General features: G+C 38.1%; 1 protein-coding gene across 1 annotated transcript in view; it reads right to left on the bottom strand.

Annotated features, from left to right (window-relative positions):
- LOC144608367 (uncharacterized) overlaps positions 1–16,212 on the bottom strand; it is a 334,350-nt gene that overhangs the window by 109,798 nt on the left and 208,340 nt on the right. Inside the window, 1 exon segment of the mRNA XM_078426045.1 lies at positions 12,261–12,314. Coding sequence (XP_078282171.1) covers positions 12,261–12,314 — 54 coding nt within the window.

Genomic DNA, 16,212 nt, shown 5'->3' with positions numbered 1-16,212 from the left:
TGAGTAAAAATAATTGAAAATAATACCTTTTTTCTTTATTTTAGAGATGCTGATAACCTTTCGCTTCTTATGTAGCAAAATGGAAAATCTCCACAATTCCATCGTGCACATTTAAATCTCCACATTTATATCTTCAGCCAGATATTGATATCATTTCTGCTCACATAAACTGTGGGGATTGGTTATTTTCTGTTTGATTTGAGAGTAGCATGAGGCCCCTTTGATTTGAATTGCAAAACAAATTGGATCAAATTTTAGACTGTGGAGTAATACTCTAGATACATCCAGTTCTTCTCTTTTTTTGTATGTATACTAATGATCAATGACTCAGGTGATTCCAGATTTACTCTCCAGTGTAATTTGTCACCTCCAACTCATTTTATTTGCCGCGTTTAATATGTGTTAATAAGAAATAAATGATTTGCTTGTACAATTATTCATGTCAAAGCTGTAGTAATGTACTTAGATTTTAGTACTGTGCGACTGAGGATATTGGTAATGCAACTAGAGAAACAAGTCCTAAACCCCCTTGTCATTCAATAACATCATGGTTGATCCTGTAATTTCTGGCTGCCAAATCCCCACTTTACCCGATAGAGGTCAATAGATCATTAGCCCATTGATCTGTTGAGGCAAATAGGACTGGCTCAGGAAAGCACTTTGGTCGGGATGTGAAGTACTTGCAAACATTTTCTCATTTGTCTTTTTCAGGTTGTTCCTCTTCAATTTGCCTGCGTCTTTTTCTTGAAGAGGGCAAATTTACTGACATTAATATTTTGTGAAATTCTATTTGATGAAATAAATGAGCAGAAGATCCTTGTTCCTCCTCAAAGATGGCAGTGGTAATAATTACCATTAGGTGTAAACATTATTTGAACACATTCAAGCATTCACTTGACCACCTTAATCCAAGTAGTTGGGGCTAGCACATTACATGATATTTCATATTGTGGTCCCAACTGTCTCCATATAAATTCAGTTTTTCTGTTGCTGTATATTCTGCTTTAGATGATGTCGTTTATATACAGAAAAATATGCCCACAATATAGCATGCATCACTTTTTCCCACATAGATACTCCATATTCCTAACCACAAATTTGTTTTTTTTACTATCTGTGTATTCTTTAGAAAACTGCCTTTGTACTAACTACTAATCAATGTCAACCTTTCCAAATACCAATATTTTCAAACATGAAACATGTTTGGATAGCTTTCATGATGAATGGTGCTAATTTTGTAAATATTTTGACAGGACCTGTACTTTACAAATGAGCTACAACAAAATTGTGACAACTGAAACACTTTAGAAATTGTCCCCAAATATGTGCCAAGCAAATAGAAGTGCAGAGTACTAATCAGACTGGAATGTAGCCTGTTGATGAGGCACGAAGAGAAACAAAGCATATGTTGTTGTTCATGTGTTAGATATACTTTAGATTCTACAAAGAGATGTTTCTGCATTCCTAACTACATCTATTTGCTCAAACCTGCAAATATCTGGCGTGGCTTCCAATTAAAATCCATGTGATTTAAATGTTTAGGATCACCAATGATTTCTGATGCATGCCAGTCTTATATCATAGAACAATCATGTGACAATGTTTGGAATGTGCAGCTGGCAATGACTGAATGCAGATTTTGCCATTATGGAGGGAAAATATCTTAACTTTTTAAGGCAATGATGTAAATATGATTTTGTTGGGTTTATTTATGATTTTGTTACAGCCAACAGATGAAACCTTTACCCTTTGACATCTCTGTGCCATTGGTTTACGTTCAAATACAACATTAAAGTAATGGAGGAATATGAAACAAACACAGAGTTCAAATGTTAATACTATCAAAACAACCTTTAGGCCATTCAATGTTTATTAGGCCTGGCACTAAAACTGCTCCTTGAAGTGCTTTTAGGTAAACAGTCAATAAGATGGTCTGAAGCGCCTCAAGGAGTTATTGATTTTTGACTTTATAATTAGATATTTTTCAGTTATTTAAAACACAAAGTGTTAGAATAACCCAGCTGGTCAGGAAGCATCACTGGAGGACATGGATAGGAGGGTTTTGGGGTGGGACCCTTCTTCACACCTCACACTAACTTCCATCATCATCATTAACAATTTACAATAATTTTAGGACTCGAATAATTTTTGAAATTCCTTGAAAGCTAAGGGTATTAAATATTTTTCAGAGTGCTAGTTAATTGGAAAGAAAAGTTGAAACGATGGGAGATAGAATAAGGTCCACTGAACTCTCCGGAAAATGTTTACCAAGGGCAGGTTGTTAATCTAGAAAGAGAATGTGTACATAGAGTGATACAGTGTGGAAACAGGGCCTTTGGCCCAACTTGTTCACATCGGCCAACATGTTCCAGCTACACTAGTCCCACCTGCCTGCACTTGGGTGCATATCCCTCCAAACCTGTCCTATCCATGTACCTGTCTAACCGTTTCTTAAACATTGGGATAGTCCCAGCCTCAACTACCTCATCTGGCAGCTTGTTTCATACACCCACCACCCTTTGTGCGAAAAAGGTACCCCTCAGATTCCTATAAAATCTTTTCCCCTTCACCTTCAACCTATGTCCTCTGGTCCTTGATTCCCCTACTGTGGGCAAGAGACTCTGTGCATCTACCCGATCTATTCCTCTCATGATTTTATACACATTCTCTGGGAAATACTTCTATCAGCAGTAAGACACTAGAGGACACAATTCATTGAATCTTGCAAGACATCGTTGCTGCTGTTTAGATATGATGGGACTAATTCAACCTCTGAAAGAAATTTCAGAGTGAGCTCATATGCTTTTCGAGAGATGGGTGGCAAAACCTGACCATGCAGATTACCCTTCTCTTGTGTTGTGGGATGGTACTCTTAGGTTCTAGTTAGTGCAGGTATGTATCCTACTTTGTCATACTTTACATGTGCCTGCTTAACAAACTCCCAGGAATTTCAGGCCTAAAATCATTGTCTAGAACAGTGGCAAAGATAACAATAAAATCTGATGAGATCTTTTAATGGTAAAATATGACTCAAGTGAGCCACATTGTTAAAATATGTGGCAGTATTGCCTGAACGTATTTTTTTATTGTAAGAAACAACGGAATAAATAATATTAGTACTGATTAACGTGGTAAAAGTAGATTGCAAGCAAAATTAATGGTATGCTTTGAGATAATTTACACAAATCCATTGACTATTTTTCCTACTCTACGGCAATAAAAACTGTTATAAAGATTTGGCATGAAGGATTAGCATGGATTTGGTGATTGGATTATTTATTAGTTAGTTTGTGTAGGACCTATAATAAAATTAAAGTTTGTTATCCCTGAAGTCTCTGAAAATAGCCTAATTTAAGCACTAGTAGATCATCTTTTTGCATCACCAATCTCTCTGATATTTTATTTTACTAATACTTCCTTCCTTCCATTCTTCATTCTCATTAGACAATAGGTGCAGGAGTAGGCCATTCTGCCCTTCGAGCCAGCACCGCCATTCACCGTGATCATGGCTGATCATCCACAATCAGTACCCCGTTCCTGCCTTCTCCCCATACCTTGACTCCGCTATCATTGAGCTTTATCTAACTCTCTCTTGAAAGCAACCAGAGAATTGGCCTCCACTGCCTGCTGAGGCAGAAACTTCCACAGCTTCACAACTCTCTGAGTGAAAAAGTTTTTCCTCATCTCCGTTCTAAATGGCCTAACTCTTATTCTTAAACTGCGACCCCTGGTTCGGGACTCCCCCAACATCAGGAACATGTTTCCTGCCTCTAACGTGTCCAATCACTTAATAATCTTATATGTTTCAATAAGATCCCCTCTCATCCTTCTAAATTCCAGAGTATACAAGCCCAGTAGCTCCAGTCTTTCAACGCATGACAGTCCCGCCATTCTGGAATTAACCTCGTGAACCTACGCTGCACTCCCTCAATAGCAAGAATGTCCTTCCTCAAGTTTGGAGACCAAAACTGCACGCAATACTCCAGGTGTGGTCTCAGTAGGGCCCTGTACAACTGCAGAAGGACCTCTTTGCTCCTACACTCAACTCCTCTTGTTATGAAGGCCAACATTCCATTGGCTTTCTTCACCGCCTGCTGTACCTGCATGCTTCCTTTCAGTGACTGATGAACTAGGACACCCAGATCTCGATGTACTTCCCCTTTTTCTAACTTGACACCATTCAGATAATAATCTGCCTTCCTGTTCTTACCACCAAAGTGGATAACCTCACACTTATCCACATTAAACTGCATCTGCCATGCATCTGCCCACTCACACAACCTGTCCAAGTCACCCTGCATCTTCATAGCATCCTCCTCACAGTTCACACTGCCACCCAGCTTTGTGTCATCTGCAAATTTGCTAATGTTGCTTTTAATCCCTTCATCCAAGTCATTAATGTATATTGTAAATAGCTGCGGTCCCAGCACTGAGCCTTGCGGTACCCCACTAGTCACTGCCTGCCATTCTGAAAGGGACCCATTTATCCATACTCTTTGTTTCCTGTCTGCCAACCAATTTTCTATCGATGTCAGTATCCTACCCCCAATACCATGTGCTCTAATTTTGCCCACTAATCTCCTATGTGGGACCTTGTTGAAGGCTTTCTGAAAGTCCAGGTACGCTACATCCACTGGCTCTTCCCTGTCCATTTCCCTAGTTACATCCTCAAAAAATTCCAGAAGATTAGTCAAGCATGATTTCCCCTTCGTAAATCCATGCTGACTCGGAACAATCCTGTTATTGCTATCCAAATGCTCTGCAATTTCTTCTTTTATAATTGACTCCAGCATCTTCCCCACCACTGATGTCAGACTAACTGGTCTATAATTTCCTGTTTTCTCTCTCCCTCCTTTCTTAAAAAGTGGGATAACATTAGCTACCCTCCAATCCACAGGAACTGATCCTGAATCTATAGAACATTGGAAAATGATCACCAATGCATCTACGATTTCTAGAGCCACCTCCTTAAGTACCCTGGGATGTAGACTATCAGGCCCTGGGGATTTATCAGCCTTCAGTCCCATCAGTCTACCCAACACCATTTCCTGCCTAATGTGAATTTCCTTCAGTTCCTCCGTCACCCTAGGATCTCTGGCCACAAGAACATTTGGGAGATTGTTTGTATCTTCCTTAGTGAAGACTGATCCAAAGTACCGGTTCAGCTTGTCAATTGAGCTGAGGGTTTCTTATATTTCTGGCTATTTTTGTGTCATCTCCCGTGATGACATGCTGAACGTAGTTTAATTCCCGCCGATTTCCTTATTCTTTATTACAAACTGTCAGGGTTCTCTTCGGTCAGGTATCCATAATTGTCCTTGCTAGCCTTTTCTATTGTATGTAGCTTCAGAATCTATTAGAGTCTGTTTTTGTTTTGATAGCTTAGGCACCACATCAAAATATTGTTTGCTGCAGAATTGGTGGAAATTGTGAATTTGATCATGCTTTCTACAATTAATTGTTCAGGGTAAATGCCCAATAGAAGTGAGGAGAGAAAATGCGATTATGTATTGGCGCATTTCATCTTAAATCCATCCTGTATTCCTTAACAATTGTTAAAAAGAATGCACTACTTAATAAGTTTAAATGGCAGAATATGGGTTAATGGTAGAACTACGAAAGGCAATCCTTTCCACTTACTTTATTACAGATGTGAACGATTGATATATACACACTACTTTTTGGAAGAATTCCATTATTTTATTTTACATTATGGCACCCTCTGGGATATTAGCAGTGTTCACTGTTGATGCTCAGTTTGTTCAATTTAAATGTTGCAGGCCCATGAGAGATCAATAGAGAAATATTGGCTGTTTGCAGTTAAGATGTCATAGCTGAAACGCTGAGTAACTTATCTTCTCAGAAGTAACAGAGATATTAAATGGTTAAATGGTTAAAAGAGCTAAATTCTGGCACAAATCTCAGATCTTCACTTGAAGACAGTAATTTAATAGCATTTTTCTCCAAATACGACAATTCCCCTCGGATCAATTTTTCAGTCAAATGTCAAATCTCATTTTCACTTATTACAAGAACAATTCAGATGGTGATATTGGAAACTAAATGCAATTTTTTGCATGTGGATTCAAGCTACTTTAGATTATGTTTTATATAATGAACAGAAAATTTGAAAACATTAAACCAAGATACATCATATATCATTTAGGAATATAGGAGCACCATTGGAAAATTTGTCCACAAGGTCAGGCAATGGTACCACACTTTCTATCATAAAGGTTGAAGAGTAGCTGTAACCATCTCCCAGGTAAACTGGAAACTTCTTGTACAGACATCTGATACTGAAAAAGTATTTGTTGCAGAGTTGCAGCTAACCACAACCTGTCAATGTTAATGAGATATGAACCCAAATCTGTACTATCTTTCTTGAAGACGAGCATAAATTATTTGTTTAATTTCTCATCATTTCCTGATGGCTATCATCACCCTTTTTGGTCGCAATATACAATTACGCAGCTATGGAAGTTTTTACATTCTATTATATTCCTCAATAGATTTCTTTCTTATTTCACTTTCCTCCCAGTCTTTAATTCCCAGTGCTCTTGCCTGAATTCTGAAATTTTCCCCATCTCCAGGCTTTGTTCCATTTGGCAGCATTATGAATATATCTTTATCTTCTAGAGAGCCAGCACTGGAACACTTTTTCTGTTGAGGTTTTGTGCCTTAACAAGAAATATATTTGTAGTCAACTATTGATTAATTTTTTTAATGCTAACCATCGTTTGTTTACTGTCATGTCTCTTAAGGTAGTTACCGTCCTACTACACCTAATTTATGCCACAGACATCCTTACACTTCTATATTTATATTTGAGATACTGGTTTTGGAGTGAACCAAATTACATTCAATTTTTAACTAAACTTCTATGGTATAATGATCACTGTTCCATAAAGGCCTCTCAACCCAGCAATGTACTGATTAACCCTTGCTCATTGCACAAAACTGGATTTAAATACCCATTCTCTCATTGGTCCTCCTACAAGCTGTTTGTGGAAACCATACTGTATTCACTATCACACCATCATTGCTAATTTGGTTATATGCTGTTTAACACTCCGTGATTATTGTATCACTCTTGTAACACGTGCATCCAATTCACACTATGGCCTGCATTACTTCTCCTGTTTGAATGTCTAAAATGAACTTTGTTAAATGTTTTCTATTTCTTCTGTTTCTTAGTGTCATCCATAACTGGTATGACTACTTAATTTTCCAAGCTATGAACCTTTTTTCCTTCTGCTTTTGTTGCATCCTTTATTGTCAGGTCAAGCATTACTTCTTTTGAATGTATATTTCAATTTCAATATTGGGCGGCACAGTGGTGCAAGGGTAGAGTTGCTGCCTTACAACATTTGCAGCGCCGGAGACCTGGGTTCGATCCCAACTACGGGTGCTGACTGTACAGAGTTTGTATGTTCTCCCTGTGACCGTGTGGGTTTTTTTCCAAGATCTTCGGTTACCCCCCACACTCCAAAGATGGCAGATTTGTAGGTTAATTGGCTTGGTGTATGTGTAAAATTGTCCCTAGTGTGTGTAGGATAGCGCGAGTGTGCGGGAATCGCTGGTCAGTGCGGACTCCGTGGGCACGTTTCCGCGCTGTATCTCTAAACTAAACTATCTTTTCTAAAAATCCAGTATTCTGAAATATTCAATTCCCTACTACGTAACTTTGCAAACACTTCTCTGAAATGACTATTGGAATGAACGCATTTATTTCTATTTATAACATGAAATCATATTCCTTGTTACAAATGAGATGCGCATTCTGATAAAAACGCTTTCAATCTTTCTATCATTTTATCTCTTGGCAGAATACTCTTATGCTTGTATGCTCTGAACCTTCCTGACAGACTCTGCTTACTGTTTCCCATTTTGCTACCCTGCAGTGTCATTTGGCTCTTTCCCTTTAACTTTCCAAATTTCCCTTAATAAGAACAATCCCTCTACCCCCACCCCACTCACTATTTATTTTAAAGCCCTATTACCTGCTTTGCTAGGGCACAGTTGATTCGAGTGAAGCCTGTTTCAAAGAACCATCACCTCTTTCTCATGTTTCTCTGTCAGTGTACCGTGAATTGGAACCCATTTTCCCCATTAATCTTCAATGAAAAGGAATGTGAAAGGAATGGTTGGACTAGATCTTGCTGACACAGTATATTGCACCTCGAATTATCATCTCAGGTTTTTGCTGTGTTCAGATGTGGAGGAAAAATCTCACTGGCTCAGACACCAGCAGCATCACCTGGACAGGGGCACAGCCTCTGGTAATCTAGGATAATATTTGCATTGAAATGAATGAGAACTGAGATGCTAGGCATTCTCCAACATCCGACTGCGCTCCAGCATGGGATTTCACGTGGTGTAGCAAAGTGATGGATTATGCAATCCAGATCTGTGAGCATGATTTCAATACTTCTAGGACATCCATGCTCAACAGCACATGCACACAAATTCTGCACTTACAAATAAATATAGAAACAGATAAATGCCATTGCTTCTGAATAGCAGCACCAGGCTAATCATTGTTTTTCTTAACTTTATATCAAAATTAATTCACTTTATACTTAAAGAAACATGAAATAAAATTATGTTTCAGAATAAAATTATCATATTTTCTGCACTCCTTTTAAGAAAAATGCAAAAAGAATTTGAAATCTGAAAAAGAATTTTACCTGAACTCTAAGTGCATGCTCAAGTCCATGTAATACACTAACAAAACCAGCTGTTCTTTTAAACAAGAGTCTTCTACACTGTCACTAAGGGATTTTTTTCCTAGTATCATTGCCAAATTTTGCTGCTCAGGTTTAAATTTCTTACAGCTGCTGCTACTGTGACCTAAGAGCTCCAAGAGGGCTGACATTGTATAAAAAGGCGTGGAATATGATTATTTTGCATAGTAAGTTACCAGACTATGTTGAAAACAACCAAAGTCTTGATCTAATTTATCTTCCAGCATCCTGGTAGATGTAGGATAATATCATTATAGATTAGTTGACCAACTATGGCAAGTAGTCTGTGTTTGGTTATGGCTCATTTAGAAATCAAAAACCCCAGTGTTAATTATAAATGGCAAACTATTGGACCGCAGTCACCTGTTTCTGCCAAGCTTGCTACACTTATTTTGTGTCTGAAATTACTCACATTTGACCACTTTTTTTATTGTCTGAAAGGTATCCAATTTGCTTTGGAATGAGTCAATACTAAGTGCATCCACCATATGCCATTGAGTCAAAGAGCATGGAAAAAGGCTCGCTAGTGTAACTCTATATATTGAACACGAACTCTCCAAATTAATGGATCACAACTTGCTAGTGGAGGCAAATCAACAATGTTCATCACTCATGCACACGGTAATTACCAAATTAATTTTCTGAATCTGCAAAGCTTTTTTGAGCTTGTTCTCAGAGGTTATCCATATATTTTATGGGGAAGACCAGTGTGATGGCATGATGCAAGCTGACAAGTGGGAGCGGGGTGTGTGGTTTAGAGGGTGGGATGGAGAGAGGGAAGATGCGAGTAGGGATAAAGAAAAGGGAAGTTGGAAGAGAAGAGGAAAGGGGAGAGACGTGGTGTAAGAGGGGAATTGGAGGGAAGAGGAAGTGTAGGTGTTCATGAGGGAGGAAGAGGAGGACAGGGGAATCAGAAGGAAGGGGAGGGGAAGAAGGGGAGGAAGAACATGTCTCACCCACCTAAAAAAACTGTTATCAGCAATTGAGCTAACTGGAATACCCGAAACACAGTTCAAACCCTCAAAAACTTTCAATAATCTGATCTTGACCTCAACTAATTTTTTTCTGCCTGCTCTCCTTATTCAAATACAGACCATTGTTTATTTCAGGTCCTTCTGGCACAAAGAGGGTGATTTCTCAGTTTCTCTGTGTGTGGCAAAATCAGCAATTTTTATTAAAAGATACGATTCAATGTCAATAAATTTCAGTTTTAACTAAATTGAGATAATAACATGCATATTCAAGATACTTGTAACCTGAGTGCCATTTAGTTCAGGGTTTTTAATCAACCTATTAGTACTCGCCATGCTTGCAAAGAGGTTGCAAATCATTTTCACAAACCTCAACAAGTACTTGCTGTAAAGTGGCAGAGTTCTCCCTGTTAAGGTGTTGAATGATATCTAGTTCCAGATTTCTTGACCCCTTTAACACCTGGCTCCCTAAGAACCCCTCTGATATTCATTCTCCCCTTTCCCTAACCACCTCTCCCTTCTATTCAATGATCTCCTGGCCACTTCCCTTTTCCTTTTTCTTTCCTTCTCTGAACTCCCACACCTTCTCAACCCACTAATGACCCTACTTTGTTGTTCCTAACCGTCCAGCTGCTGGTTATTTGTTTTCTCTTAGGGACAGGCCTCTCTAAAATCAACCCCCCCCCCCCCTCCAGCCTTCACACCTGCTGACCATTCTTTGCACAGTATGATGCCTGTATTGGAAATTTATTGGAAAATGCCAATTACACTGCTTGTTTGTGGATTATCTTGTTTAGAGACAGTTGAAAATAGATGTCAATAGAGTGCTCTTGGAGAGCTGTATGGTTGGACAGAAATCCACTGCTGAAATCACAAACGATTAAAATATATATATACTATGTATAAATACACACAGGAGAAAACAGTATTTGGATGGAAGAACACCAATCCATCATTTTAATGACCTTCATCAGTTTAATCCTCATCTTTCCTCAAGAGAAAAGTGACTCAGTGTGCTCGCATTCTACTGCACTAGTGTGCCTCAATATCCCTGATTTCAACATCTGGCCTGATCCCAGAGAAGCTCCCATCAGAAATGAGGCACTGTAATTGGAAAAATATCTTCCCAAGCCACACAACGATTGGATTTCAGTGTAATTGGTTTATTTTGGTCATGTCATTCCCATGATTTTTAAAATTTACTTTTCATTGTGAAACATGTTGTGAATTAAATTTACTATGTGGAACTCACGGATAGTTTTGTTTAACACTATTCGATGTGACATTAGACTCATACCATCAGAAAAATTTACTCACCAGAATCAACGTTATTTTTTTAGCAAACCGGTCCCAACTATATTCCCTCTCCGATCATTAATTAAATGGTAAACTCTCAATAGTCAGATTTTGACTTCAAAGATTAGAAATTTTGTATATTTTTCTGCTCAAGGCACTGAGATTTATGGAGAACAGAATTTACTTTCCAAAGGTTAGATCTGCAATGCCACAGTCGTTATGACTTTTGAAAACTTAGAAAAATGCATGAAGAAAGAAAAGATTTTGGAAGTGCTATAACTATACTCAAATATCAACCATCGTCAAAGACTAATCCAACCATAGCATCTGTGGAATTTCAAATTTGGATAATAGTCTAATGACCATAAAAACTATTTAAGTGCTGCAAATTTCTCACATGTTCTTCAGAGAAAAAAATCTACCATCTTTAACTGGTCTAGTGAATGTGTGACTCCAGAGTCATCCACAGGTTTGCCTGTTAAATGCCCTGTAGTCCTGCCTAACAAGCCATGCAGCTGCACTATATCCTAATAAAACAAATAAAGAATAAACAAGATGAACCAAGACTTCCATTCAACCTTGCAAAGTTCTCCTCCTCATAAACAGCTGGGAACTGGTATCTAAACTGGGAGAGCATGTCAATAGCATCAACAATACTATATTCATAACTCTTTAGGTATCACATGCTGCAATTAGTACAATGGGAGTGGGCAAACAGATATATTTTGTGTGAATTATAGTGAGCCTGAAAAGGCCTAGACCTACAGTACTGACGCCAGTGCAATGTGACATTTGCTGCAGACTTCCACTCATGAACCAACTACAAGATATGACATGCACTTGCTCCTTATACCCTCGTGGGTGTAGGTGGGCCTATCTCTATGTAACATTGAGCCACCTTTCCTTATTAATGCAGTTATTTTTGTCGGATATGGTAAGGATGCAAAAGTTCCATTTCAAATAGATGGATATTAGCGATATGATATGCTTGCTCACTAGCACTGCTAAGTGTTATTTTTAATTCCTGGTGCATGAAAATACAGAGAAACAATTCTCTAACTAGTAATATGCTGCATAGTATTATTCTTTACCATTGTCTTGGTGCAATCACGATTGTAAAACCTCTTTTTTCCAATGACTATTGTCTTCAATACAGCACAATATATTAATAACTCACTTGCTGTGATTGAGATGCTCTTCACAATAAGGCTATTTATTCCATTTGTATTTGAAAGTGCTTGCTTACCCTGCGGCCCTTTATCCCTCTCAATCCAGGGGATCCTTGAATGCCTCTGACACCCTGTGATAGATACATAAGCCACAGGTTACAAATGTCATAATCATCTAGATGTTAGCAACTCAACAGCATAACCATTATTTTAATATGGAGATTTAATGAATACAACTGTAATGCCAGTGGCACATGACAAAATATTATGTAATTAGTGTACAGTATAAACCTACTCTTATAAAAATATTAACATCTTTGCATTCATTCAGAGTTACACCTTTTACAACAATCAGCAGTTAACTGAGCAGCAGCTTCACTTATTAAAAACATATTTGAATATTTGATGATTTTCTGTTGTTTTGTTTAATTCTGCTACCATATTATTCTTTACATTCATCTGAACAAATTTAATATTGCGAATATAGAGATTTTGCAGAAGCAAGTATGGAATCACAGTCCCAGTGCTTGGCATACTTACCACTTTCCGGTTGATTAAATAATGTGGAGGTAAAATTCAAGGTAAAGCCAGAGATACTCATTGAATCTCACCTTTTGCTCTTTTAATGTTGTATTTGTATTTTAGTTTTTTTTCTACTAGATGTAAGTATTCCAAAATATGAAAACAATAGGATGACACTTAGAAATAAGAGCTGATGAATTACAAGATGTAGCATTGCATGATGCCATTTTTAACTACTCACCAAAAATGTAATGAAAAATTTAACCGTATGAAGATATTTAGCTCATCATGCCTGTGCAGTTTACAAAGAACAACCCAGCCTACTCCCACCTCCCAGCACTTGACACATTGCCCTGTAGGTCACAGTTCTTTAAGAACAGATTCAAGTATTGTTTGAAAGGTTGTTTATATTCCAATCTGAAGAAAGGTCCAGACCAAAATGTCGTCTATCCGATGCTGGATTACTCCAGTACTTTTTTTTTGTAAACCAGCATCTGCACTTTCTTGTCTCCAAATATAGCTTAAATGGGATAATGATATCTGCCTCTGTCACTCTTTCAGGCAGTGATTTCCAAACCCTTAATGCAGTCTGGGAGACATTTCCCCCTCATCTCCCGTATAATCCTTCAAAAATTACTCTAAATCTTTCCCCTCTAGTTTTAGACTTCTGTTATTAGAGAAATGTCCTACTCACAATTGTATGCAGCTCAATTGTCTCCCCTCAGCTCATCTCCAGTAGCCAGATACTATTTTTCCCCAGGCTTCTTCTAACAGATTGAGATCTGCTTTACTTGGGCTTGGCAATTTGTATATTTTTAAGACCTCTTAATAATTCCTCTTTTACGACTTATCTTGGCAAACATTTCAGACTTGTTCTCTTTGAATACAATATCAACATAATTCTTTTCATTTGTGAAGACACTCTTAAAATATTCATAGGAAAATAACTGCAGATGCTGGTTCAAATTGAAGGTCGACCCAAAATGCTGGAGTAACTCAGCGGGTCAGGCAGCATCTCAGGAGAGAAGGAATGGGTGACGTTTCGGGTCGAGACCCTTCCTCAGACTGATGAAACACCAGTTTACACCAATGAAAACAGAAACATTTGTGTTCTAAAAAACACTTCTGAATACGTTAAAGTAGTTAACTGTATTATACGTAAATTGTACCAATAAATGTATGTATATAAATAGGGAGAAAATAGAAAACAATTTTAGCCAATGATTATTTATTCTGCCATGCAGAACTGCTTGGACTCATGAAAGATCAAAGATAGGTAATGATGTGTTGCTGGGGAAAGTGCCTACCTGAAATATTTAACATTCCTGCTCTGCAACATGAAATGGAAATATTTTCTTCAACAGTGGGTTCACAATTTCATTATTTAAAAGAACATTTCTGAGCAACTGAAGGAGTGGGTTCAGATAAAAATAATTATCCTTGGACACTGACATTATGATATAATGGCTTGGGAAAAATTGTAACTCCATGAATAAGCCAAACTCCATGTCCAAAGAAACAGCTTAAAGGATCTTCAGAAATATTTGTATACAGTGATTCTTTGGTGGAATAAACATTAATAAGTCAGTTGGAGATGCTTACTTTCTGCTCAAAGGATAAACATATTGACACCACTCACACTTCAAACGTTTCTTATTGATGTTGGGACAAATTATAATCGTTAAAAATGATTATGTAATTGGAGAATACTTTCTGATTTAGAGCATTGTCTAAAATCTTTGCAAAGTAGAATTATTAAAAGATAATAGTAATTAGACAATTTAAATAGGAAAAAATATGTAGGTATTTAGTTGGAGAAATTCAAATACCTTGAATACAAATGCTAAAAACATGCGCAGGAGATCTGTTCCGGTTTGGCTCTGCAGTGCTGTTTCTTGAGTCTAACTTGTCCAAAGATACTTGAATTTATGTGATAGCAAATACAATTTTTCTTTACTTCAGCACATAATAATTCCAAGTATCATTAAGAGTTATGTGCACAAACTGTAACTAACCATGCATGTATCTCTTAAAGGGGAAGCTGCAATCCAGGTTGAGTGAATCGTTCACAAGAATGGTGACACATACATGGGAAAAGAGATGCTGATTCTCCAATGCTGATACCAAGTCCCAATGGAAGAGATGGACACCTAGAGACAAGTTCTGCATGACTGGGGGCCTGGAGACTCTCCATATTGGAAATGGATCACTCTGAAATGGCTAGAGGTGGTGGCCAGGAAGATAATGACGGCAGAGTATCCCTAAAACTTCTGTGAGAGGTTTAATAATCTCCCACCTAAGGTCAGCACCAACTTAATTAGCCACAAATCTCATTTAACAGCAACTGCAAAATAGCACTCCCATGAGATTCTTTGCTCTATCCCCTCACTAATCACCAAGGGTAAACACATATCTTGCGGCTTACACACACTTCCAGACTTTCAACCATAACAAGCATATTGCTACACACTAATCCCCAAATATTAACTTGTAAATAGAAGGATACCTTTCTCGTAAGCCTCAGGAGGAGATTGATGGGATTTGCTGTTCCCCACATGTGAAGCTGCATTAGAGAGACTACTGTCCTTCTTGGAATCAGTATTCGTAAAACAATTGGCCAAGAAATCAGACATCATTGAAGATAACCATACATCCATATGCCATCTTCCTCCACCTCCTCTTCTCATCCCACCTCTCCCTCTCCTCACACTCTTATCTGGTTTACTAGATTCAGATGGTTACACATGTCACTTTTACCTGCTTCCTCTTTTCATCCCAATTGTATCTTTGTGTCTTTTTTGTTCCAATGCTTGGGCTACGTAGCCCTTGTATTAAGATGAAAATGATACAAAATCACTGGATGTAAATATTCGTAGGCATCAGTTTAGATCCTAGAACTCGATACAAGGTAGAGGCACTTCAGAGATGGAAATGTATGCAGTGATTCACCAGGTGCATTCATTGCTGCCAGGCAAGGGAGAAAGTGTAGCTCAGGTGCTAGTTTACCAAGAGTGATTGCACACCAGTTCTACCCGATAGGGCAACAAACAGATTATAGTTGATCTGCCTGGGAAATTGCACAGCCATTCACAATGACTACATGAGATGCCTAGGAACATGGGGCACCAGCTTCAACCACATGAACAAATGTCACCATTTAGCCTAGATTGCTGTTATTCATTGCAAGATGATTAAAAAAAACTGAACTACCTAGGTTGGGGCTGCTCATAGTTGCCCTCCACAGTCATCTGTTACCTCTTTTACACCAAGCAAGTAATCGTTCATTAGCCTAGCTGCAGCACTAGGAAACTTCAGCACAGAAGTAGACATACAGGCAAAAACACAGGAGACTGGCACCAAAAGGAACACGAAAGGCTAATCAGACAACAACTGTATGGTTTTGGCACTGATCTAAAAGAAAATGGTTGGTTTGGTGATTTGGTTAGTTCTTGTAACTTTCCAGAGCCATTGTGGTGCTCATGGTGAAACTAATATGTGAGCAGCTCC

The sequence above is a fragment of the Rhinoraja longicauda genome, chromosome 31, assembly GCF_053455715.1.
Source record: "Rhinoraja longicauda isolate Sanriku21f chromosome 31, sRhiLon1.1, whole genome shotgun sequence".
NCBI classification, from domain to species: Eukaryota; Metazoa; Chordata; class Chondrichthyes; order Rajiformes; family Arhynchobatidae; genus Rhinoraja; species Rhinoraja longicauda.
This window is presented reverse-complemented; position numbering and strand designations above follow the sequence as displayed.